Source organism: Accipiter gentilis, chromosome 18, assembly GCF_929443795.1.
Source record: "Accipiter gentilis chromosome 18, bAccGen1.1, whole genome shotgun sequence".
Taxonomy (NCBI): domain Eukaryota; kingdom Metazoa; phylum Chordata; class Aves; order Accipitriformes; family Accipitridae; genus Astur; species Astur gentilis.
Genome location: NC_064897.1, coordinates 17,419,671 through 17,446,632, shown reverse-complemented (window position 1 = coordinate 17,446,632; position 26,962 = coordinate 17,419,671). Strand labels below are relative to the sequence as shown.

The following is a 26,962-nucleotide window of genomic DNA, read 5'->3' as shown; positions in this document are numbered from 1 at the left end:
TACCTCTCATTAGTTTCACTTACTAGATTATGTTGTTCACAGTATGTGGGACCTACCTGAATCTCGGGGTACACCAGAGTGGGATATACTTCTGAAGAGCATCTAAAAGTCCTGCCACTGGCCAGACCCTATCCATTGACTCTTCCCAACCCAAAGCACAAAGAGGAAATGTAGGCAATGGTCTATAGAGGAGATGGCATAATGCAGATGAACTTCAGCAGACCTCGTAGTAAGCTCTAAGTTGTCTTCAAGGAACAAGAGCCTAACATTGGCCAAAAAGAAATGTAAAATGAAGAATAGTAAAAAAGTAATTCATAAGATGCCCTAACTTCTTCCTAACTAGAGCTAAGCAGACGTACTAAATCAGGTAAAATAGAGTAACAAAATTAGACAAAAAAATGGAGATAGACTGCCCATAGAAAGGGTTACCAATTAAGCACCTCTGGGATGAAATAATACTGTATTTGTCTTATTGAAGTTTAATCACAGTGCTTAGCTGATAAAGAAGGGCTGTGCCTTTAGGGGTGTTCATCCTGCTGTGAACTCAAAGTCATGCCACAGTTCCCACCTGCAAGCATGATGAGAATTTGCTTCTTTGCATCTTAACACCGGAAGGCTGGTTTGGGCAAAATATATGCCTAGAGGACTGGTGACACTTGCGAGTGTTTGGGGTTTGGCAAGTTTTATTTTGGTTTGTGTTTTTTATGTCTTAAAATTAAATTGCTGTATTATGTTTCCTTCAAATATATGAATTCTACAAAAGCACATTATGTGTGCTTTTCTTTTTTGTAATTCTTTGCATTATTTTCTATATCCTATGACTAATGTTTGCAGGAAAGCTCTTTTAAACCCAGCTTTTTGAAGCATTTAGGCTGGGGAGGGCAGGTTCCTTGAACAACTATGGTTCCCTTCTTGATTTGGCAAGTTAACAAGTAGTCTCAAGCAAAGACAACAAGCTGTGGCATATCAAGGCACACACAGCCTTTTGTGGGAGCCCAGCCTACACCAAAAAGCAGAAGCCTAAAACTTCCAAGCTGTAAGGGTCATGAGGCTTCAGATAGAACTTCTGAAAATATACTGGGGATGAAAGGAAAATGGTAGAAAGAATTTATTTTGCCAAAAAGCCAAAATCTTCCACAGGGTGAAAAAAAAGGAGAGAGATATAAATGATGTGACTTGCAGTTTAAAATATGAGCTTAGCACAGTCTCTTATACCATACAGTGTTTCCACAGAAACACACCATGATGATAAAACACATATGACGGATAAATTCATTTGTAATACCACTTTGTGGAAGCCAAAGTTTCACTGCAAATTTGGATCTAGGATCTAGCGGAAGAGACATAGCAATTAAAGAAATACAAACATGCCAAACAAAAAGAAAGATGCAAGAGACATCCATCCTCCACCAAGAAAACAACCCAAAACTTACGCTGTTAGTTACAGTGCACCTCTACCTGTCCTTACCCCTGTTCTCTGTAGTACAACCATCAGGTCCTGCACTTCCCCAGCCACGGTAGCAGTCAGTAGGTGATGTGATGAAACACAATGGGGACTGACATGAACATCCTCAAAGAGTATATGAACAGGAGGTTTTATATGTTCTACATTTCGCAGGCAGATGAAAAAGTAATCAAGCTTAAGAAGTCATCAGTTCAACCACTCAGCGTTGGCTTTTTGAGCAAATTAGAGGCTGGAGGACACGTGCAGTCCCCCTTCCTTCCCAGCACATTAGAAGGATTAAATAAAGCTCCTGCAGACAAAACCATAAAGATTTCCTCAAAGAGATTTTTGTTGGAATGAACAAAGATGTTTGTTGTTATCCCCCATATCCCAAGACAGGAAGAATGGTATGCAGGCACAGGGCGGTTATCCGTGCATGCTGGTACCACTTCTCTTGTGCTGACCAATCCCATAAACCTTCAAATCTGTTGCATGCTTTTCTGGCAAATCGTTTAATTTTGCTACATAAATTCATGGGAAAAAATTTCACATGAACTCAACTAGAGATTTGTTTAGATCCTTCTGTCTTGTCCTTATGGAGCCCTTCTCATTTTATGTAGCTTATAACAACTGCAAGTGATACCCAAACTAAAAGGGACAAAGATTTTATTTTATTTTTACAGTATCCAAAACCAGTGAGTTTCACAGATCTGCTAGTTTGGGACCTATGAAAAAGCCCTCCCCTTTAAATCTTTTCTCCCAAGCTGCATTTATTTGCATTCATTGATATCAAATTTCATCCGCAGTATTTCAATAGGTGATGACCCCGGTGCTATGCCATAGTACTAAGCTTGTATCTGCTTCTTCTCCGTCTCAAACCTGTGGCATCAACACCTGCACCAAACCTGTGCAAAATGCCAGCAGCAGAGGCGTTGTGGCACTGCAACGACTGCGCACCCTTTGAGTACCAGGTGCACAGAGCAGGCCCCTTATGGTCCATAAATAAGCATGTAAGATTGCCTGTAGCCAGTGCATCCAAGAGGATAAAGCACACACAGCCAGAGCAAGCGGGACAGGCAGGATCCAGGCAGAAGGAGGCTGCTGCTTCTGGTAGCCATGCCGCATGTGAGCAAGAGAGTGAGAGAAAGATTTATACCAGCACAACATGGGTTCACCCTAGGGCCACCCACAGGTACCTGCTGGCATCAGTTTGCTTTAGCTTTGTAAACAGTCCTAATGGTTTCAGCCCTGGCTCTCCTGCAGCGATGGAGCCACTCGCTTTCTCCTGGAACAGCTAATCCTAATGTGCATGCTGTGACTGCCTGGAAAATATCCTCCCTGCAGCACACTTTGGTGGCATCACGTTGTGAATCCCACTGCTCAAAACCCATGCCATATAACCTTATATGAGGGCTGCCTGTCCCAAAGGGGAAGGGAGAGAGACGAAGCGGGAGGGGGGGACCAAAACCCCTCCAGCACTCCCCTCTAGGGAACGTGATCAGCAGGTCCGATGCCGCACGATCCTTTTATAGGCAGAGAGCTGTACGTGAGGAAATCCTCAGATCTTTGCGAGAGCAGCTGCCTGGCAGTGGAGGGAAGCTGCCAAGTGGTGGGTGGCTGGTGTATGTGCTGGGAGAGGGGAAACTCAGAATGCATATTTGTGTTAGCAAAAACGCTGTAATTCTTCACAGTGTAAGCAAGAGGCTCAGTCCTGCCAAATCTGAGGCTGGGAAAAAAAAATCCAAACTGGCACCAGGCAATATTTTTCCACTAAGATGCCTCACCTTGGCCCTCTGACTACATTTCAGACCAGAATCAGCCCAATGGGTGCAAAGCAGAACATCAAGAGGGTAAAATCCCGCTGTGTGGAGTGGGGCAAATGAATCCTTGGTGGTGAGGGAAAGGGCCATTTCTCAGTCCCCAGCTGCTCAGTCCCCCTTCCAGGCTGCTGGGGCAGCATCACCTCTCCTGCTGCTCATTGTCTGCCATTGCTGCTCTCCATGGGTCATCGGAAAAGGCATGTGGCCTCTGTGACCATAAAATGGCAGGGGCGGGGTTCTATACATTAAAGCATAATTCAGCTTAATGTACCTGAGCATGGTCATGATGAAGCCCTTTCACAGATGGATGGGAATCTCCATCACCCTGTAAACCCCACAGGGAGTGGGTAGAAGGCATCTCTAAATTAAAATCTGGCCAGGATCTAGTATTGCAAGCTCTCAGGTGAGCTTCCCTTGCAGGAGATCTCTCTAAAATAGATCTCTCTTACAGATCTGCTTCTCTTGCATTCCCCTGAGGCCAAGCCCAAGCAGCTGGACCTGCTACCATTTCAGTAAGAGAGGAGTCCATTCAGACTAGCAATTGGCTCCTGCTGTACATATAAATATTTGGAGAAACTGATAACCCCTTTGTCAGCAACTACACTACAGCCAATGCAACCTCTATAAAACTGTAAGCACCAAAGACAGCACACAGGCACTGACTGTTCACTGTCTCTTCTAAAATAAGACAAAGGTAGCACCAAATGAAATTAGCGGGTGGCAGATTCAAAACAAGGAAAAGAGATTAACTCCACACACGCCTGACCAAGCCTTGGAGCTCCTTGCTGCAGCATTTTGTGGATGACAAATTCTTACCTGAGTCAACTGGAAAAATTAACAGGAGAGAAATAAATAGATTTTACTTCTGCCTCTGGAAATCTCTGGGCAACAAGCTGAGTATTGCATCTGGCTCCGGGGCCCCCAGTGCAAAAAAGACATGGACCTGTCAGAGTGGTTCCAGAGAAGGGCCATGAAAACAATCAGAGGACTGGAACACCTCTCCTGTGAAGAAAGGCTGAGAGAGTTGGAGTTGTTCAGCCTGGAGAAGAGAAGGCTCCAGGGAGACCTTGTTGCAGCCTTTCAATATATAAAGGGGTCTTGTAAGAAAGACAGAAAGAGACTTTTTACTAGGGCTTGTAGTGACAGGACAAGGGATAACAGTTTTCAACTGAAAGAGGGTAGATTTAGATTGGATATGAGGAAGAAATTTTTTACTATGAGGGTGCTGAGACACTGGAACAGGTTGCCCAGAGAAGTAGTGGATGCACCATCATTGCAAGTGTTCAAGGTCAGATTGGACAGGCCTTTGAGCAACCTAATTTAGTGAAAGATGTGCCTGCCCATGGCAGGGCAGGTGGACTAGATGACTGTCATGGTTTAACCCCAGCCAGCAACTAAGCACCACGCAGCTGCTCACTCGTGTGTGTGTGTGTCCGTGTGTCCCCGTCCCCGTCCCCCCCCCCCGAAGTGGGATGGGGGAGAAAATCAGGAAAAGAAGTAAAACTCGTGAGTTGAGATAAGAATGGCTTAATAGAACAGAAAAGAAGAAACTAATAATGATAATAATAACACTAATAAAATGACAATAGTAATAATAAAAAGATTGGAATGTACAAATGATGCACAGTGCGATTGCTCACCACCCGCTGATCGACGCCCAGTTAATCCCTGAACGGTGATCCCCTGCACCCACCCCCCCAGTTTATATACTAGAGGTGACATCACATGGTATGGGCATTGGCCACTTTGGGTCAGCTGCCCTGGCTGTGTCCCGTCCCAATTTCTTGTGCCCCTCCAGCCTTCTTGCTGGCTGGGCATAAGAAGCTGAAAAATCCTTGACTTTAGACTAAACATTACTTAGCAACAACTGAAAACACCAGTGTGTTATCAACATTCTTCTCATACTGAACTCAAAACATAGCACTGTACCAGCTACTAGGGAGACAATCAACTCCATCCCAGCTGAAACCAGGACAGGGACCTTTAGAGGTCACTTCCAACCCAAACCGTTCTATGGTTCTATAATAAGTTGTTAGAAGCTGGAAAAATATTCACAGAAAGTATCATAGCTAACTTTTCTGCTATTATACTCCTTCCTGAGCATCCACTCCCAGCCATTGAAAGACACACAACATGATGCTCATGCCTGCAACCTGTTCCTTAGGTTAGGATGTCCATGCTGCTTGGCATAGCTAGAAGCCAGCAGATGCATGATTGGGGGATGTTGAGGGTCTGGTCTAAGCTGGCATCTGCTATAGTTTTGCATGATTCCTTGCAGATACGGAGCTCCTGTAGCTCCATGAAGCTAAGAAGAGAGAGCAGCTGTTCTGCATCACACACAACTAGACCCTTTGCCTGAAAACCACCAGCCTCAACACAAGCTTCAGGGACATGAACTGCAGCCTGTGTGCTCAGGCACCTTTCAGCAGGGAAGAGATCTCCCGTAGGATATCACAGGATACTCTTCTTACTGCACAGACTAACAAGCAGTTGGTTTCCTTCTGATAGTTCATGGAGCTCAGTTTAATCCTGCTCCTGAGTAGTTTAGTTAGAGACTTCACTGAGAGCCAAATCAATCCCTTCCATTCCTTTTAGAAGTGCCATCACAGCCTGTGCAAACAGGAAGCATGTATCATCGCAGAAGTAGCACACAGCAAGTCTGCATCCCAGCATTTTGTGTTAAATTAACTGACAGGGCTAAACTAAAGGCACAAGGTAAGCAGACGGTAACAGGCACCAAAGAATAGCAGTCACTCCTCTATAGCTCATTTTCTAATTCAAAGGGCAGATGGAAAGAGCAGCAAGGTAGTTCAACATGAGGAACCTTCAGAAAAGGAAAAACCATTCCTACTCTAAATGTGGAACAATTAAGAAGCGTTGTGAGGAAACACAGTGGAAACCAGACAAGAAAGAGGGTAATTACAGCATTTCTTTGCCCCCTAAGGATCTTTTCTATCCACTCCCACTTCTCAACCCCACATCCTTGCCTTGAGAAAGAGCACCGCAAGTTTTTGTCCTCCACTTACCATACACCCATCCTACACAGATGACTTCAAAAATGGCCAGGAATAGCAGGCAGGTGCCGCTGGCAGCATAGTAGTCAAAGAGCTGGAAGATGTACATCCCACCCTGTTGAGAAGGTAGAGAAGAGAGAGTCAGGGAGGACTATTCCATGTGAGGGAAAAATAACTGAAGCAAGCAGAAGAATAGCAGCAGAAACACTGCACCTAGAGCAGGTAGGAGAAGAAAAGCCTTCTCTTGGGGCTGCCCCCACTCTGTCCCAAAAAAGAGTCAGGCCTGGTGGCAGGAGAGCATTTCATGCCCATTTTATGATACTGCTGGGCTAGGCTGGTTTCTATGTCCATAGGAGCAGGAGCTAGTTTGTTTGCTTGTTTTAAATCAGTTAGCAAGTTTCCAGCATAATTTCAAAATACCATGTAGCAGTGCAGAGCTTTGCACCAAAGCAAATGTGATCCTGAGGATCAGGACATTCAGATACCTCATTTTAGCTGCCTTCATCTTTACATACTGCTCGAGGTCGAAGCCCTGCAATGGCAGAGGCGTGTGGCTTCCCTGCTGCCTCTGCCTTCGAGCTGAGCCCTGCATAGTTGCCATCAGCTACCTCTCCAGGTCAGTGGATGACTCCTCTCTCACACTTCATGTGTTTTCTCAAAGAGAAAGCCCCTCCAACACAAGTCAAGCAGATGCTTTCAAATAGTGCCGAAGGACTCTATACACTGCCAGAGTAGCAGAGCAGTTACCCCTTCATCCCACCACGTATGAGGTGACATCCTACAGTGGTAGGAGTACATGCCTCCATGCAAAGGGGCACGCAAAAGTCATGAGAACCCTTAATGCAGTTTCACTCAAAGCTCTGTTGATCGCAGTGAGAGCTGCCTTCAGCAAATCCTTAGCCGGGATCCTGTTGGAGGATCACTCAGCAGTGCCTAAGAGGTTTAGCAGGAATTAGCTGCCACTATACAGCACATGGAGGCAACAGAGAGGAGTGCTAAGACCCCTGCCCAAGCGTGCAGTATGCATGCACAGCACGGCACACCACTGTGCAGGAAGAGGTGCTTGGCTATGACCTGCAGAGCAAGGCAAACACTGTGTGCGTTAGCATCGCACCAACAGAGCTCTGCTCCTTCTGGTCCCAGGGACCATAGGCTTCCCACTGGCTCAGGCAGGGTTAAGGTGCAGCCATTACCCCCAGCCTCCCCTCCTGCTGCTCTGCTTCTTGGGGAAAGCAGCCAGCAAATGATTGCTGCCCTTAGAAGAGCTTCTGCTTGTGCAGCTCAGCTTGCTCTAGCCACCAGGCCTGGTGTTTGCACAAAGCTATATGTCAGGCAGCCTCTCTCGACTGTGGGACTGTCTATCCAGAAGGCTCAGTTATGCAGCGAGTACACTAGCATCATACAGGGTAAAAGCAGCACCAGCTGTTAGACGCACCAGCTAATGCATTAGAAATGAAGGATAATTAACAGCATCAAAGACAAGCTTGCTGTCTACCCACTCCTCCAGAACAGTCTACCAGGGTTTCCAGTGCTTGGCTCTACACCCCAGCTACTCCTTTCTTACCTCAGTGACCAGCAATAAGCCCACCAGGTAGCATATGACTGCAATGGCCAGGATCAGCAGTTCCCGACGCCCCTTCTTCCGAAACACTCCCGGGAACATGTCAATAAGAGCTGTCACCATGCTTTCTACACAGACGAACTGCAGGAGACGACAGGTCAGAAAAATAAGTGTCTCCCCTTCCCCAGGCACAAACTCTCTCTCACTGTCCTTTTTTCCTTCAGCCACCCAAACTCTTATTTTTTTGTTTTCTTTTTTTTGCCCACCAAGGGCCAGCCGCAGCTGCTAGGGACCCAAACACAGCTTGATATATCAGTGAGGTCTACTCTGGAGCTGCAGACCAGAGGGGTTAAAAGCACAGCCCCGTGTTGGGAGGAAGAACTGTGAGATGTACAAGGAATTGCCTCAAACCCAACAGAGCATGCTGCTGCACAGCAGGAATGACCAAGGGATGGGGATGCAAGGGGCAGACTGTGCCCGTCGAGCAGGGTAAGGAAGCACCAGAGATGGCACAAGGAACTCTTGTGACAGAGGGGAGCTTCCCCTGCCACCATGAAGCTAAGGGGAACCAGGTGACTGTGGGGTCACAGATCAGCCCTAACATGTGGCTGCAAAATATGCCACAACTGCCTGGGACAACCCAATAGAGTGTGTGGCCAGGGGTCTTGCAGATGAATTGCTGGCTTTTGGGGCTGACCGTGGGGCAGAATGCCTGCTCATCACCACGTGGTTCTCGGTCCCACAGCGCACACCACCCATAGGGTACACAAAAGAACATCGGCCACTGCTAGGGCAGCCCAGCCAGCATGAAGCAGAGCCATAAGCTAATGAGGCAGGAGGGGACCTTGACCCAGAGAAAGAGAGGAAAGAGATCTCATTCTCCAGGTGCAGGGGCTGAGGTGCTGCAAAGGGGAGCCTGAGCAGAGCACCCTGCCTGGCAGACATGCCAGGACATCCCCACTCCCCTCATGCCAGCACACCAGGGTTGCACACTGTGCACGGCAGGGTGCTCTGCTGGGTTTTGCTCCTGGCATAACAGGGGTACGGCAGGGTAATACATGGGCACACCAGTGAGAAGAGCACACAGGGAGCGCTCTGGTGAGATGCAGCTGGGAGAAAACAGCCCCACTCCCCTTCCCAGACTGCCCTCCTCTGTGCCAGGCCTTACTCCGCAGTGTGCACGGTTCTGGTGCTGGCACAGAGGTGGGAGGGGATGTAGCTGGGACACCGTCACATACACACAGGGAGAAGGATGCCAAACAGAGATGCCAGCACACATAACCACTGGCATCCCATCAGCCCTGGGTCTGAGCTCCCACAGTGTGAATGTGCTGTGGACAATGTGGAGAATGTATCTGAGGTACCAGCAAAGTACATAACGACCTTATCCTATCCCATGGCCTTGGGGAGTGCTTAGGGTAGGGACAGGCACCTGGGTGTTAGATGAGGAAAGGATGTTTGCTGTACCTGGCTGTCCAGTCCCAAGAAGATCAGCATGAGGAAGAAGAGGCAGGACCAGAGCTGAGACACAGGCATCATCGTTACTGCTGTTGGATATGCTATGAAAGCCAGACCAGGACCTGCCAACAGACCACAGGATGACCACATGTGCCCCTCACACCGCTGCCTGCCACCACCACCCTACAGCACAGAGTGAGCTCGCATAGTGCTTCAAAGCTCGTATCACCACGGCTCCTTGCCCACACAGGGCTGAAAGCTGTGTCAGGGACCAGTGGTCCTGCAGACCTTGCTGCAGACACCCATAGCAATAGAGGATGTAGATAACATCCTGGGCTCCCCTTCAGGCATTCTGTTTTGCCTTGGCTCTGAAGTGTCCTGGAAAAACGTACCTGATTCAGCCACTTCTGCAATGGGTACACCCTGCTCTCGAGCCATGAAGCCCAGCACAGAGAAAATGGCAAAGCCAGCAATGAAGCTAGTGGCACTGTTCAGGAAGCAGAGCATGATGCAGTCCCTGCAGAGGGGGAGATCAGAAAGAAATCAGTGTTTCCGACTGCAGAATGTGTCCACTTGCGATCATGTCTGTACTCAGTTTCCCCAATCAGACAGCATGGACCAAGGAACAGCAACGCTGCTCCTGAACTTCCTCAGAAGTAAAAAGCTCAGAAGAGAGCCAAAAATCAGCCTACCTACCTTGTACCCCACTGTTCAAGAGTTATAGGTCTATATGTGGCACAAAGAGAGACATCGGGCACCACCAGTAGCTTGTGAATAGGATGCTACAATGATATACGTAGGGACATGGCAACAAAAAAAGTTGACAGGAGTAAAGAGAATAAGAAAAACAACAGTGAAAATGAGGAAAACAGCAAATTGGAAAAGGGAAGAGGTTGCAAAAGTAAACATAGTCAAGAAAGAGGAGCATCTGAAAGCATGAACACATATAGGTTCAGCAGGTCTGGTAAAACAAGGACTAACGGTTTACCAAAAATCCCCACTTGACAAGGGTTGTGTCTGCACTGTCTTTATTAACTGTGCTCAGATGGAAGCTGGAATGTGCTATGCCACTTGTCCTGAAGTGTTTGTGCACTTGCTCCCTGTGAAAAGGAGGCACCAGCCTGAGCTGCCTGGGCTGGAAACTCCACACCATGGGATTCTGCCTGGGCAGCTGCCAGCACTGACCCACAGCGTCAGCTGCTATGGGGCAGAGTGGACACCCAGCACATTTGGGCCCCCCAAAGCTAAGCTGCCAGTTCAAGGCACCGCAGGCATTAGAGGAAGGCATCAGCACACCACTCCGCTGGTGACAGATACGTTTCAGGATACCCAGGGGAAAGTATTAATTGCCTGACCAACAGCCATGGCAGCACCTTTTGAAGAACAAAAAAAAAAAAGACGAGAAATGATTGATGTCTCCCAAGTTCCATTACATTTTCCCATCCATGGTGGAGCAATACATGAAGGAATAACAAAGCCCCTGCTCCTCAGGGCTCTGTGGAAGGTGTCAGAAATGGTCCTGATGGCTTCACTGAGCAACGTGTCAGGCCATAGATAAAAGAGATCTGTAATCCAAGGGCAAGGAGGAGGCCAGACAGACTTGATTAATCTCCTTGATAGGATAAAAATGCCACTGGCAGTACATTACCCTGATGGTAGTAAAGCACTGGAGGCAGGGGGCCAGCCATCATCTTTGTACCATCTCCCCTGCCTAGCAAGTGACAGCAGAGCCGGCCGTGCCACCCCTGCTCACTCACCCTGTCAAAATAGCCTGTGGTGTCTCCACGGTGGCTGCAGGCACTCTCCATTTTCATTCCTCCCCCTCCTCCGGTCTCTCCTGTTTCCAAGCTGACTCACACAGGAGAGCACTACTAAAGCCATTTTCTGGAGCTCCTGTGTTCCCTCAGCCACTCTCCATCCCTACGCTGAGTCCTCCGCAGCTTCCACACTCTGAGCAGCTCGTTAGTCAAAGCAGCATGACCCAAGGTCTCCCCTGGGGACAGAGCCTGCCTCAGATGCAGCTCTGTGCTGTTTGTCTCTCAGCAAATTTCCAGAAGGATACAGGGAGTCCAGGCTCCTCTTACCTGTAACAGTTGTTGGTATATTTGTTGTAGCTGCCCAAAGCTGTCAGGCACCCCTGGCAGATCGCATAAGAGAAGAGGATCTGAGTGCCTGCATCCATCCAGACCTGGAACAGAGAAGGTCAGTGGTCTCCAGACCTGGCAACAAAATAAACAAATGGCTGTGTCCTGTCTAGCAACAACCCCTCCATCCATGCAGAACAAACTCTGTGACGCAGAGAGTGGCTCAGTGGATGTAGAAACCAGGATACCTCTCTGGGAAAACTGAGCTATAGGACTGAAAGTCCTCTAGGAATAGTCTCCTGAGGGGACCCTATTTTCACATCCCACTCAAGGTGACACCGGTTCTCAATCCTGTGCCTTTGCATTCTGGGTGGAGACAGCATCCCTGATAGCATGGCTCTGGCTGAAGTTGACACTGCAGATCTCTGTGGTCCCTACGTGGCTCAGGGTTCACAGAGCCACTGGTGACTTGTCTCAAATGAATGCCAGCGAGTCCTTTGCATGATCAGTGTAGTCCCCTCCCTGTTCCCCAATCTAGTTTCTCACATCTCTGAGTCCACGGTGCAGGGTGAAGGGCTGAAGGGCAGAAAATTGCCAGGCAGAGAGATTTCAGGTTGGTGGGGTGTCGAGCGCCGAGGTTCCCCTTTGCTCTGGCATTGCATGGGAGACGCTGGGTGGGCTTGTTCACCGCTGCTCCAGCCTTCCCCCGTGGAGAAGTCCCTTCACCCCGTGCGGTGTGGGCTGCGCTGCAGCTCCACTCTCGCACCCTCCCAGGGAAAGCCCTGAGGTGCGAGTTAGCAGGCAGGCAGGAAAACAGCCCACCTTGCTGTCTGTCTGTGTTCCCTCTCACTCTCTTTTCCCTCTAAGCAGCCCCCAGCTGCAAACATCCAGACAGCTGCAATTTGGCAGCTTTCAGAGAATCCCAGCCCAGTCATTGCTGCTTAAATTCACACAGATCTCTCACAGATAGGCGTGTACGTGTGGGCCCTTCAGGCGTGGGCACAGGCTTTACACATCCCGCTTTACACCAGAGCTCCACGTTCTGCCTGAACTCAGTAGCAGGATCCCTCACTCCTGCTGTGCTGGGTTGCAGCAGCCTGGAAAGACCATGTCAGCTTTAGTTAGGCTGTGAAAGATACGGAGGTTTGCAGTGAATAGGCTCTGTCCATGAATAAAACACTCAGCCCCAGTCACCCCCTTGTTCTTTATTTTGATATTAAAATGCCATTTACGTTCAGCTGGCTCTTTGCGTTCAGCGCAGCACAGGTTTTGTATTGACAACACATAATTGCATCTGAAAGCCATTTGGGGGAAGACAGTGTGTTTGGCAGCTGGTTTGGGAGCAGTTGGGGCTTTAGCCATCTGGGAAGATGCGGGAGGTAAGCTGAGACTGTGGGCTAAGCATATTGCTTGGCTGCCTCCACGAAAAGATTCAGCGGTGCAGTGTCATTTAAATGCTCTTCTGGTGGCGGGGTGGGGGGGGGGGGGTCTGCATTAACACCTCCCTGGGATGGCAGAAGCAGCCCGCACAGCGTTGCTGAGCCCACGTGGGGAAGGAAAGCAACCTGCTGTTACAGAAAGGTGCCGGAGCAGACACCCCGGGGGGATCCTCCAAGAAAGGGTCCTGCTGCCTGCCCTTTGCAGCCCCCAAGGGTGCTGCCCACCTCCTGCCCACTTGGGCTACCTTGCAGGTCCTGGGTTTGGGCTGTACCCTCTGCCCTAATCCGGACTTGCCCTCCCTGGGTACACAGCATTCTCCCTGCCGGGGGCGGCATTCCAGGAGCTCCAATAAGTCGTGGCAGGGGCTGACCCTTTAACCAGCCCCCAGGACAGGTGAAGGGAGCCTGCTGCCCAGCTGGGGCACAGCCTGCGTTACCTGTGTGCATTTGGTCTCTGCAAACAGAGAGGACCTGCGCTCCCTGGGAGGGCCCTGTTGGAGCCAAACAAACTGCTAACCAGGACAGAAAAAATGAAAAGCGATAGATTATTTCCCCCCTCTCCTTCCTTAATTATTTGCATTTAAGACCCTGCAAACCCATCTGTTACATGCTGAATATTTCATATACTCTTCTGGTTTTGCTGAGCCCGTGAGTGGAAATGACCTAATATGCCTATATGCTGCAGAAGTGTGAGCAAAAAGGCTGTGCTGTGCAGGGGGACTAGACCCCTCTCAGCATTTTTAAGGAGGTCTCACTGGTTCACCAGTCTCCTTTCAGAGAAGACAGTTAGATCCTCAGCTAGCAGCAGATCCAATGGCCAGGGCACTGGAAACCTTCCCGTGGCCAGCACTTGCCTGACCTCCACCCACCTGTGGGTCTGCCAGCCTGGAAATGTCCGGCTTCAGGTAGAAGATGATCCCCTCAGCAGCACCCGGCAGCGTGACTCCTCGCACCAGCAGGATGATGAGCATCACGTACGGGAAGGTGGCAGTGAAGTAAACCACCTGCAGGTGCAGGGAAACAAGAGGAGAGAGGGTCAGCGGGGAGGGGGTGCAGGCATCTTCTCATCTCATCTGCAGGCCCCCACCCCGGCAAACATCCCTGACTGCTGTTGGCTATAGCTGCTACTGCTAGCATAGAAGAGGGGTGGGAAAGAGATTAATCAAGGTTACATCTCACCAGTGATTTAGTTAATCTACATTTTTTTCCTCACCCAAGACTCTTCCACTGGTTGCTCTGCTTTATTTTCTCTTTCCAGTCAGTGTAATTTCCCTGCTCTCCAGCTGTTCTCTTCATCTTTCTAGAGCTGCAGCAGAAACCCAGATCTCTTCCTGTCACTGAGTTTTAATGAGGAGTTATTAAAATGGTCCTATTCCCAGCAAGAGTTTTCCAAATTAAATAGCAACTTCTGCTGCCCAATTTGAGACACCTCTTAGGGGTCTCATTTCCAGGAGTGCTCATGCAGCTCCCTCATCCCTTCAATGCCTCTGAGCTCACAGGTAAAAAATGGGGGGCAACTCAAAGCCTTTAAAGAAAACGTAGACCATTATTTTTGTAAAACCTTCTTTTCACCTCTTCTTGTGTGTGATGTAAATAAATATTACAGTAGAATTAGTCATCTCTAATCCATTGTCTAATGTAACATTTTTTTTTCTATTTGCAAAATATCCATGAGCAAGCTGCAACTTCCTAACATTTATTCATTATTAAAATTCATCCAAGTAATGTGAAGTCTTGTTTACTCTATGGATTCATAGTGAGGGGCCTAAAATGACATTTTTTCTGCTTGGTGATGATCGGTTGAATAAGTCACAGTAGGTGGTACTTTTGCTGTTCCCGATTGAATGAGAATGCAAGCACTTTTGGCACAAGTACTAAAATCTACCTTCAGAAATCACTTCTGGGGAACACTTATACACATCGGCTGAATGCATAAGGAAAGGAAACATGGAAAGAGCACAAGAGTGGGCAAAATGAATAAAAGAAAAAGGCTTTTAAAGAAAATGAGTCTTCATGGAGTTATTTGAAATTGTTTTCCTGAGGTCACTATTGTTTCTTTAAGTTTGGACTCTTTAAATCACAGAAGCATAAACACAAGGGTCTGGCAGGGTTATCGGATTAGAGCAGCCTCTCACTCAAGCACAACATCCTGTTTACTCTGCAGCTGTTAAACAAAATTATGCACCTACTCAGAATTCCTGGGACCTCCCTGCTGCTTATCCTAATACATAGTCAGTGACGGAAAAGAAGGAAGGAGCTGATTTTTTTGACAGTGCTCCGGTAAAACCCAAAATGACTACCTGCAGAGAAGACAACTGGCCTATCTGACCTGCGGTATGTCTCAGGACAGAAAAGCCCATCCTGTATTGCTGCACCATGTCCGTAACATCTGGCTGGTAAAAAAGTAAGCCCTGTATCCTAAAACTTGTGATGGAAAAATCTTCTGTGGTCCAAGAAAAACCGCTCCCAACTACTACATGCACTCACTCTTACCTCTCACTTTCTGGTCTGACTTTGCCAAACCCGATCAGCCCAACCAGCCTGACTGAACTTCTTTAGCTTTCTCCTTGTGCAGGCAAGCTCTGCACACCAGGGCAGCACCAGGCAAAGGAGAGACTTGGCGGAGAGGGCTGAGAGCTGAAGAGAGCCTGGGATGACTTAGTTACACTTCTATGCGGATCAAAAATCTCTCAGACCCAATCTCCCAAGATCAGAATGATACCTCCTGTGAAGACGGCACTGTGGTATTCAACCAGGGAGCATCAGAGAATTGAGATTTAAAATACGGAGCATTCCCTGTCCCCATAGATGTGGAGTCTGGCTCTCCCTTCTTGAGAAATAGTGGGCAGCAGCTCAGCACCAGCAAGAGCCAGAGTCATCAGCAAAGACTGGGAGAAACCTAGTGAGCAGAACAAGCTATTCTCTTGCTCTGTTAAAATGGGTGCCCGGTGCAGTTTTAAGGTGGGAAATGGGATCTGACACCAAAATGTGGGTGTCCAGTACTACATGGAACATGGGTGTCCAGTACTACCTGCCAATACCAGGGATAGTGATTTGAAGGAAGAAGTCTGTTGCAGAAATTGCTCCCCCTCCCTTTGCTATTGGGACATCCACTGGACACCCACAAGACCCAGCCATCATTAATGACCCACCCATCTCATTGCAGCTCCAGGAAGGAAGGAGTTCCTGAACAAGTCATGCCCATAGCAGCATCCCTAACACCTACCCCAACGCGTTACACACTCATTCACTCCAGAAGGATAACCAGTCTACCTGATCTATGGGATCAACCTCAGGAGGGAGCACTGGCTCCAGCCTCACTAGCAAAATGCAGAAAGTGACCTGCTGAGCCAAAAACTTCAGAGCCAGGGAGAGTACAAAGGAGAGAACAAAGACACCTCTCCCACCCCAAGCATCTTGCAGGATAAAGAAGCAGGAGAGATTCATTATCTATTCACTGAGCTGGTTACAAGCAGCAGCTTGTCTATTTTGCTCAAGTGTTTAATTATTGCCAGGGATAGGAAGTTTGCCACTGCAGAGGATCTTGTTAAAAACACCAGCAAGCCACACTAGGACAACACACTGGTGAGTAGATGATTCCCAAGGGCACTTGGGGAGTATCCATCAGCCACTGTGGGTATCTGCAAGGGAAAAGGTGACCCAAGACTACCCTCAGTTCCCAGGTCTTTCCCTGTTCTCCCCTCCCTGTTTGACCTAGTCTTTTATTCTTCCTCTTATGGGTCAAACACAAGCAGTGTAAATCAGTATGGCCCCACCAGGTTTTAGGTTTGACTTTGGTGCTGTGTGTCTCCTGTCTCTACTTCACGGAGAAGGAAAAGAGATTGGGGAAGAAATGTAAGATGGGTACAAGGAGGCTTATGGACCAGGAGAACAATCTCCATTCCTACTTTGCCTGTGGACTTGACCCCTTTCCAGATGCAGAAGTAGCAGATGATCCACGCCAGCAGAAGACACAGAGCCAGCTCCCAGCGCACAGTGCCCAGTTTGTGAATACCATCCGTGAGCCCCAGGACTCGCTTCCTGCCAGTGTCCAGGGACAGGGAGAGAAGCATTAACACCCCAGACCCCACTCATCTGTACAGAGCTTTCCCATATTACCCCATCCAAAGACTTAACAGACTATCTACAACACATCTGCCCAGGGCTCCCAGCCATGTGAATCACCCCAGCTCTGCCTAGGGCTTGCCTCTCTGTCATTCCTGCTGATGCTGGTCCACCATGTCCTGTAGCTGGCCTGAGCCCTCCCACTCTCCAAGCCCATGGCACCATGCCCATGAGACCCGCACAACACAAAATCACCACCTGCTGCCCATCGCTCCCCCACCCTGGCATCTGCCCAGCAGACACTACTCAATCCAAAGCAGACCACAAATGCCATCATCATCCCATGGCCACCGCTCTTCCTCTGACGTCCCCGTATACTATGGGCATCCTAAATATAAACATAAGTGGCCTTTACGATTCCCATGCCTGTCCTTCAGCCTCCTTCCTTGAAGACTCACCATCACGAAGGTGGGCTGCATGAGAGCTCAGCACTGCAGCTCATGCCATCCCCAGAAGCCCAACCACACACTTATGATTCCTCTGCACACCCTTCTCCAAACCTGTCCCCTCAGGGTCCCCTTGCAACCTCTGCAGAAAACCTGAACGATCATTTCAGAGGGGTCACAGCTCTCGCTAAATAGTATGTGCAAAGAACAGGGCAGGAGAGGGGCTCCAGCACTGTGCAGACTCTTTCTGCACCCATGGGCACATATCATCTTCTGTGTGCCCTATGGTGGCTGCAAGGGGCAAAGGACACTCAACCCTCTCAGAGGCACTTTAGGAGCCATAAATGGAAAAACAAAATACTGCTGAAGCTGACCCCCCTGGCACCCCTCTTCTTTATGACACCTTCCTTTGCTGAGTGTGGAGAGGTAGTGTGGCTCCGGCAGCCATTTCAACCTCTGCAGGCTGCAGTGATGACCCTCTCTGGGACACTGTCTGGCCTGCTGCAGGACCGCTCCCTCAGAGGTGTTTTATTGCTTCCAGCCCCACGAACAAACCTCCCCGAGCCCCCCTCTGGCATCTCATGCATGCACCTCAGATCCCTGCTCTCCAGAGATGAGCCTGGGCAGCCTGATGGACAACTTCCCTTAGGCACCAAGCAAGACGTGGTCAGAAGAAGGGAAAAGGCAGTTTTAAGCGATCACGTACTCCCAAAACTCAATCATTGGGGAGGTGGCGTTCGCAGGCAAGGTCCTGTTGTCCAGGCTGGAGCTATTCAGAATGTCCACACAGAGATCTACCAAAAGAAAAGGAAGCTGATGAGCCAGAGAAATTCTCCAAGGCTCCTCCACGAGGGATGCTCCTTCCCCTCTGTACCCTAAACCTCACTCTGGCAGCACACAGACCCTTCACCCTGTGCTATAGAGCATCTCATTAAACGCTTGCATCTCATTAAGCATCTCGTTAAACTCTGGCTCTCCCCAGTTACGAATCCCAATCCAGCAGTAGCCAGAGGGCTTTGGGAAGGGGAGAGGGGAAGGAGGGAGCAATTCCCTGCCATATGGAAACCAGATGGCTGCAAAATACAGATTATTGAGGGATAGCCGCTACGAGTAGCCAGGATAGAAAAATGCATTCTCCTCCCACACGATGCACCATTCCCTGTCCACACATGCATGCATATGTTCACACACTCCGCAGATGCCTTCATGTTCCACTCTGCCATTCCCAACCCTGTCATATAGTATGGAATTACTAAAAACAGAGGAGATGCCACGCATCCAAGAAATGCACCTCATCTTGCATTTGGCAAGAAAAAGACAATCCACTGGAAAACTGAGGAAGCCCAGCTCTTGCTGGGAAGCTTCTGCCTGTTGAGAGAACATCTGTGGCTTTCCTCGCAAACAAACCCATGCTGGGAGAGCTGAAGGAATCAGATCAACTCTTTAAAAGGCTGGTTACCTCTGCTGGGATGAAGGGATAGAGGAAGCTGTGAGTGAATGGCCCATGGGGTGGGGAAATTTAACACATGACAGAAATGAATCATCTGACCCAAGAGAAAAAGTGAGGGAATGGAGCTGCTGCCAAAGCTCTTTCCAGCCTGGCTTTCCACTGAAAGCAAAACAACCTGTTCAACATGGTAAAAAAGGCCTGTCAAGGACATCAGACCCATGAGGACTATTTCACATCTACCCCATCTTCCCAGGAACAGCTCAAGTGCCTTGAATAAAACCAAGGCCAGGTCTTCTCTGCTGGGCACAGTTACGTGAGTTGTGGGCACAAAGAGATGAGACCCCTGGCCAATGTAATGGTATAGAGGCTCGTATGGATGTGATTAGACCAGAAAAACTGTGCCTTTAGAGTTTTGTGTTACTGGTTCCTGCATTAGGAGACCTGTACTGGCAAAATCCTCCAGTGCAGGCTTGGCCTGATTTAGCCAAAAGCTAAGTGCACAAAGAAAACTGTTCAGTACGTGGCAGCAACTGCCCCAGTAACTCAGAAGGAGTGGGATAGAGTAAGGGAACTGTAAGATAAATCATTGTAGTAGAGCTAATGAAAAGCTCCTGCCACACGAGGAGGACTCTACATTGGCTTGAAAACTGTCCCAACCCACCTACCTCTCCTGCTTGCCAGAAAATGTGGATTTTTCAGTGAAATCTCAACGTCCGAAACATCTCCGTGCAGAAATAGTTTTACTGTCCCCTGCTGCTAGGCATAGGGTCATACCACTCACCTTTTGTGACACTTGCCTATGGTAAGTGAAGACGGTCGCCTTTGCAGGAGTCCCTAACCACACTGCAGCTCATGAGAGCTTTTTATCTGAATAAAAAATATTTTCTACAAAACCCAAATAATTTCTGGGAATTGGGAAGGAGCTAGAAGCTGACCAAGGGAAAATGTACCTGAGTTCCAGGGATTATTGCAGCTGGCCCATGGCAGCACTGCAGTGAAGGAGCTGAACAGGTAGAAGAGTGCCCAGGACAGGATGATGATATAGTAGATATTCAGATAGCACTCAATGACTTGTGAGGCATACCCAATTCCTGTGAAGGAAAACAAAGGAGGTGAGGGTCCAACTCCCAACACGTCGGGCTTAACCCCAAACAAAGACATAGACCCTGCCATGTGAAGAAGGCTGCAACACCAACCACGTGGCTCACTAGAGAATAGGGCAAGACATATTTCAGGGAAAGAGAAAGGATTTCATAACTGTGCATGCAGACAGGAAACATTGTTGGTATCTCTAGACAGGTCTATGGCGAAACAGAGATAAAACCTTCCGCTGATAGGAAAACTTTTTTCTGATCACTACCATGCCACCGCATTACACCGCCTCTCCTGCAGGAAAGCCAGCTCCAGCCTTTGAACAAAAGAAATACAGGTGAGTTTCCTCCTTCTAGAAAGAGTCAGGAAAAGAGGGTTCTCACAGCTGATATACAACATGCATAAAGTATGGTGTTGGGGCAAAAGTACAGACTTAGGAGCTGAGCTCTGGTCTTGGGTCCTGCTTGTGCCCATCACCCACTGAGACATCAGAATGGTAATTGGGTCAGAAAGGCCCAATTAATTTGTTTAAAACTGGTTGTCCGTGCCCTTTGAGATGCCACCTCTGTCCACCCCCAGGCCCGTCCCAGAGCGCAGAGACCTCCAGCGCAGGAGGTCCCGGACTCCCCAGGGAGTTTCCAATATCCCTGCACGCCTGTGCTGCAGCAAACTAACCAGGCCTTTAATCTGCCTGAGCACAGGCTTCTCTGTCTGCAAAACGTGGGTAATAAGCTCTCCTCTGGGCAGGAGAATTGTGGATGTTAAACTCATTAATGTATTAATGCCATTAAATAGCCTTCCCCAGGGCCCCAGGAGTCCTGGTTCTTATACCTGGGCCTTAGCCACAGCCACAGCCCATCTCCGGGCTGTCAGACCAGTGCGTGCAGTGTGATTCCCCCCAGTTTGCAGGACGACAACCTGCAAATGCTGCCACAGCAGCCCTGGGCACAGCGATGGGCCGGGAAAGCACCGTAAGCCAGCCAGCCTTCCTCACCCTCTTCTCTCTTCAGTATTTGCCCTGGACTACATGCAGGTATTTGTGTATTGACACCTCCATCCTCCTCCTCCTGCTTGCTGGCCATCCTGCTTCTCTCTCCTGGGCTCTGAGCATCTCAGAGCATCTCAAAGCTCGGCCGGACCAGCGCAGCCCCCAGCCAGCACCGCACACCCTCAGTCACCTACTGGGGGGTCAGGGCACTGCCCCTACACACACAGCAGTCACCAGGAGGGATAACACGGCTGGGGGAGAGAAGAAGGGAGGAAGAATAAGCGAGAAAGAAAAAACACAGAATAACATTTCCAAAAAAGGCTCTGAGTCACTAGCTGTTAGCAAGTGCTGTCGGTAATTCCCGTAACTTGACTGACCTTCAAAGATGGGACAGATCTTCCTCCAGGCTGTCACCCCTCCCTGGCTGGTGTACTGCCCCAGCGCCGTCTCCAGGAAGAACAGGGGGATCCCGCAAGTGAAGAGGAAGATGAGGTAGGGGATGAGGAAGGCTCCTGCAGAGAGGGGTAAGATGCTGCCTCAGAAACCTCCTTAAAACCTTATCCCCACCACCACTTGCCAGGTACCTGGGGCCACAGCTGGAATAAGCTAGATAAACACAAATATTTCTCTGAATTAACTGTGCAACCTCTGCAAAAAACCCCAAGGTTTCCAGCACCATCATTTCTTGGAAAAAAATACAAGTGTGGTCTGTCTTGTGCTGCTGCAGTACTTCTGCATTTGGTCTTGGCCAAAACCTAGAGGTGAGGAGTACCCAGGCAAGGAGATAAAAAAAGACAGCAATGGAGAAGTTCTCCCTGCTTCAATCTCCTGACCTCGTTCTAGCTTTCAGCAGGAGTCAGGAAAAGCAAAAGGAGTCCTTGTTTTACATAACCACATTTGTTCTGCCTTTCCCGGGAGTCACAGCAAAACTCCCACTTGCCCAGAGGATACAAACCTGGAGGCTGGTGACATTTCCAGGTAAGTGATAAATTTGCCAGGATATAAATTTACTTGAGACATATTTCACATCAAATTTGAAAAGCAGTTTGCACCCAAAGAATGGAAATAGGGGAAAGGCAACAGAGTATCTTTCCAGTATTTTCAAAATGAAAAAGTTTAACTTTTCAAATTCAATTTTTTTATTAAAATATAGAGAAATGTCTTAAGAGAAATCAGTTTGAAACAGCCCTCAGATTAACCCTCGATGAAATGAAAGAGGAAGGGGAGAAAGAACAGGTTTCTTTCCAGAAACACTGACCAATGAAAACAAAGCATCAGAAAAGGAAAAAAAAAAAACCAAAAACAAAAAAAAAAGTAATGCCCTGTTCAGCTGTCTGAACCTTTTTTCCTTCTTTTTGTTCTGCTGCCAAACTGAAACACCCGATATTTTCACTGTTCTGCTCAAAACTGCTCCTGAGATCTCAGTTTCACCGCTGACCTTCCTTCTGTCACATCAGTATTTCTCCCCATCATTAGTGCAGGTTTTCACATTTTCGCTCCCCTCCAAACAGGCCAAGGCGACTGCCTTCCTTGCTGGAACAACTGTCGAGGTCTTGCCATCCCACACAGTAAACTTTTGGTCATGAGTACCTCCCACTGCCAGTGCCTGGAGAGCATCTCAGCTGTTTGCAACCGAGATGAGGGCCCCTTTCTCAGCTGAGCCAGACATTGTCCCCCAGGCCCTCTGCTCCCCTGCCAGGACAGACATTCGCACTGAAATTCCTTCCCATGACAATTAGCAACTAAGAACACTTCCTCTTGGTTTTAAGCCAACAATGTTAGGATAACAAGCAACATCCAAATTTCCCCTAAACACAGCTGTGCTGTGGCTGCAGGGGACCTGGGGCCAGAGGGAGGGAGGCTGGTTCACAGCGTCAGTCCGGGTTTGTAGAGCAGGGAATGGGAACTGCATATGCTGAACTAGAGGCAGCTGCTACTTTCGGTGCTGCAAGACATCTATCTGTATGCCAAATCTGCAAGACCGTTTTATTATCCTGCACACAGATGAGCCTTTCAGCAGGTCCCAGGCCGTCTCCTCTGATACCATTTGTCCCAGAGGTTGATCCATTTTGGCCTGAGTAATGAGGGCTTTCTTACACCTCTATTGTCCTGTCTCTCTCAACCTTCCCAGAGCAGTTTCCAGCTGAAACTCCAGTTGTGATCTCCTCTCCAGTTTGCTGCTCCACTGGAGGAGACTCAGCCCTGAGAGGGGCCCCCAGAAACAGACGCTCTTTCCTTATGAGTCAGTAACGAGTTCAGGATGCTGAGCAATTAGATCAAATTTGAAAGTGCAACCATAGATAAGTTTACACTTGGTTGCTTTACAGCAAGTTACCACAGTTGTTTTTATGACCTCTGTCTTTACAGCTTTATAACCATCTCACTACATCCAAAGGTGGAGAAAGGTGACAGGACAGCAGTCTCCAGTTTGGGGGGTGGGTGGGATGGGGATGTGGCATTTATAGGTGGAAAATGTCTTTTTTTGCAATTTCAAGGACTTTCCCAATGGTGATAATATCTTGGAGTGTCATGGGAAAGACAGTGCCTTGTCCCATACTAGTTTGTCAGCCATCTGGTTCCCTAGGGCCCTAGAGAGAGGAATGTGCCTTCTACAGTAGTAGCACACTTTCTGCAAAGGCAGTGTGTAAGCTGTGAGGGAATGACTGTCCCATCCTAATCTTTCTCAAGCCTCGCCTTGTTGGCCTCTGAATCACAGCCTTAGATATTCCAGAGTAGTTTAATTTAAAAAAAAAAAAAAAAAAAAAGTTATTCAACAGATATCTAAAATGAACAAAAGTAGCCTTTTCACTTATACTAATTAGCATACAAATTGCAAGGACTACTGAACTGGATACCATAGGCGTAAACTATGCAAAGATATCATCTGAGCTCAGGAAGAAATTTTCCATACAAACCCCATGACTTCTCTCTCAAAGCATCACTGCAGAATGGGCGGAACCGCCCCAATCAGATGCACTGCTAGTATTTACTAACCCATGCTGGTCTGACTTGCTTTTGGTGCCTCCAGTGCCTACCATCAAAACCTCAGAGAAGGAGACTGGAGAATCTGCTAAAAACCATTCCAGGTTCAAGGAAAACTCAATTCCATTTTCTTTAACCATCCTTTTATCCAACCCCCATTTGGTTCAGAGGAGACACTGTATTGACTCCTGCCTGATTTGGCTAAACTGCAGTAACAGCACAAGGGACAGGAATCCCGCAGTCCTGGGATGAACTACAGCTGAATCACTCATCCATTGGTGAAAGCTCACAGCACCTTGGGAAAGAAAGGCCTTTGTGGCAGAGAAAGGAAGTTTAAAGTGGGGGGAACATGCAAGTCCCAAAGCGTTATTTCAAAGGTGTCTCTAGAGAACAAGAACAAAAGACAAGTTATTGCTGTATTTGACGTGTAATTTATTATTCCTCCTTTTCTTTTAAAAAGCTAGATTTTGATTCACAAAGAAAAGTTAGTGACAGTCAATTATTGCCTTCCTCTTTCCCAGTTTCATTTTAATATTATGAGGAAGTTTAGTTTTTAACCATGTAATGATCTTACTGCAGTATTATTGGAAAAGGAGAGTCATGCAACAAACAAAAGGGAAGGGGAACAAACTCTTCCTGGGGATGGGTTTCCCTAGCAGTGGGTTGACCACTGGGAGAACTGTTCCTGAGGAAGAGGTAGCAATGTCCTTCTAGGGTATATCAGGCCATGGCAAGGATACCAGCACCATCAAAGCCTTTCCTCCTCTGTAACAAGGGCCTGAGAGAGGTGGGGGTAACACAGAGAGTGGGAAAAGGGAATTACGTAGAAGAACGTTGCTGATGGCTTTCTGACCACTCGCAGCATTTGATGGTTTCAGAAGACCACCTGTTTCTTGAGTTGCCCAAGAGCCTTAAAGAGTTACTGAAGTTCAATTCAGCATCCAAACTTGGGACAGCTGCTTTGAGAAACAGTACCCACTGGGGAGCTGGATTCACCCCTCAGTTTTTATTCCTCCTGTTTTGGCAGGAGATAACTTGCCGGACGATAGAATAAGGGAATGCATGTGGGGGCACATGAGGCATAGGAGAAATGGGTCCAGGCACATACGTATCTCTTGTCGTGCTTACAGACCTAGGACAACTCATGCGTGCTGTGAACTTACCACCACCGTTCTTGTAGCAGAGGTACGGGAACCTCCACACGTTACCCAGACCAATGATCTCGCCAGCCACAGACAGCACAAACTCCATTTTGCTACTCCACTGTCCTCTGTCTTCCATTTCCTCCTTTTTTATTTCTTCGGGAGCTGCGATGGCCCCATTGGGCTCTCCTTCCTTAGCCACAGCTCTTGTCATGGCTCTGTGGGACAGAGGAAAAAGAGAGCGTGGGAGTTGCTGCAGGACACACTGGTGGGAAGAGGAGGGAGAGGACCAGTCACCACAACAGGTGTGTTCCTAGTATCACCGTGAGGTTCTCTCATCCTCTGTAAAATGGCTTCTTTAGCGTCAGCACGAGGCATTTTCCCCAAGTTATGTCTGTGGGACAGAAAGTCTGTGCTGAAGGGACAGAGGAAAGGTCACTGGTCAGGTGAGATGGGCCCACCTGCACCACCCCTTCACTGGACTCACCCCCAAATTCACCCCACCACCGGCCCCAGCCCCCTTCCTCATCCTTCCCAGATCACCAGCCTTAGCATACCTCCATTTGCCCCTCCGCACCCTGACTAAATGCTCTGCATCTCCATCATTGCTGGAAACTTGGCCGGGACTTTGGAAACAGCAGTTCAGAGGAAGAGAAAAAGAGCTGGAGCTGAAGCGGGGCATGGGGGCAGAAGGAGTTTCCCTTCCCCGTGTGCTATTTATACAGCAACTCTCTCCTTCTGGGGTGGTTTCAGAGAGCAGGACAGAAATGTTATGGATTAATAGTCTGAACAAAGATGGACAACCTGCCGTCTTACTTCAAGGCATCGCTGTCTTTGACCCCCCTGGACACCATGTTACACTACCATACAGCCTGGCACCTCAGCAACATGCTTATTTGGTCTAGGGTGCCTTCAGTAACAAACAGGCACTAGCACCAAACCTCTGCCTTTGCCCAACCCTGCAAACAATACAGGGGAAGGAAACAAAGCCCCTGAGATGAGCAAAAGGACCTCATGAGTTGTTTCCAGTCTGGGCAAGGGAGTACTGACATCAGACAAATTAAATTATTGCAGTGAAAATGTTAGTAGGAAAAAGCCCAGTCATGGAATCATGGAGAAAAGCCACTGTTGGAGGAGGTACATTGAATGTGACTGGGCCTGTAGGGTGGTACAAGGAAGACATTCTCTGGTCTATACTAAATCCTGAATTACGTTTAGCATCTTCTTAATTAAGCAAAGTTAGCGTCTGCTTGTCAGAAGTTACAAAATTCTATCATACACAAAGTCCTTTAATTGGCTAGTTAATTTAAATCCAGGCCAAATTCACACAGACCAGACTGAATCTCCTTTTTAACAACATTTTCATATTGTTTACAGACATTTGATTATAAGAAGAAACTAAAGGGTGACGAGAGAAAGCTCCCTTTGACTTGGCTAAAAAAATTCTCCTTGAAAGTTTGCTCTAATGAGTTACCTGAGATAGGGATGCACATGTGAGTCCAGCCAGAAAGCACAGACCTAACACGAGCAGGGTAGCTGATGAACTATGCCAGGGAAGTCCTAACCGTAGCTACATCTCACTGGTGGCATTACTGAGCAGAAGTTGACCTTTGAAGGGGCGATTGGCATCAGCAAGGGATACACATTGCCGTGTTGGGATTTGAAAACTACGCTGGAAGCAAGCCTCTCCGAAGCAGCAGTATCTCTGCCTCCATTCCCACCAGCTGAGAGTGGGAAAGAAATCAGGGCTTTGTTCCTTCACTTTAACTTGCAGATTGTTTGCTGGTGGCTTGATGGGTTTTTTAATAGCACATCTATCATTCCTTCTGTGCCTCCTAAGGGGACATCGCCATCTCCGGGGAGCAGCAGGGACAGAAATCTGCATCACCCACACTACTTATCTCTTCTGCTGCCCCCGGATCTGCTCTGGACTACTTCAACTTGCTCTCTCCCAAGCAAAGTCCAAGCACAGCTCTG

At 48.3% G+C, this 26,962-nt stretch overlaps 1 protein-coding gene across 5 annotated transcripts in view; it reads right to left on the bottom strand.

Annotated features, from left to right (window-relative positions):
- SLC6A12 (solute carrier family 6 member 12) overlaps nt 1-26,962 on the bottom strand; it is a 51,597-nt gene that overhangs the window by 16,367 nt on the left and 8,268 nt on the right. For all 5 annotated transcript variants that reach the window (XR_007508794.1, XM_049822670.1, XM_049822669.1 and 2 more), the window contains exons 2-12: nt 25,007-25,203; nt 21,239-21,373; nt 19,732-19,872; nt 18,038-18,125; nt 16,729-16,861; nt 13,690-13,824; nt 11,382-11,485; nt 9,690-9,814; nt 9,307-9,419; nt 7,843-7,980; nt 6,291-6,393 (exon numbers count right to left, since the gene is read on the bottom strand). Coding sequence is in view for 4 of the 5 variants with exons in the window: in XM_049822667.1 (XP_049678624.1) it covers nt 6,291-6,393; nt 7,843-7,980; nt 9,307-9,419; nt 9,690-9,814; nt 11,382-11,485; nt 13,690-13,824; nt 16,729-16,861; nt 18,038-18,125; nt 19,732-19,872; nt 21,239-21,373; nt 25,007-25,203 (1,412 nt within the window). In the remaining variant the exon portion in view is untranslated. The remainder of the gene's footprint in view (nt 1-6,290; nt 6,394-7,842; nt 7,981-9,306; nt 9,420-9,689; nt 9,815-11,381; nt 11,486-13,689; nt 13,825-16,728; nt 16,862-18,037; nt 18,126-19,731; nt 19,873-21,238; nt 21,374-25,006; nt 25,204-26,962) is intronic.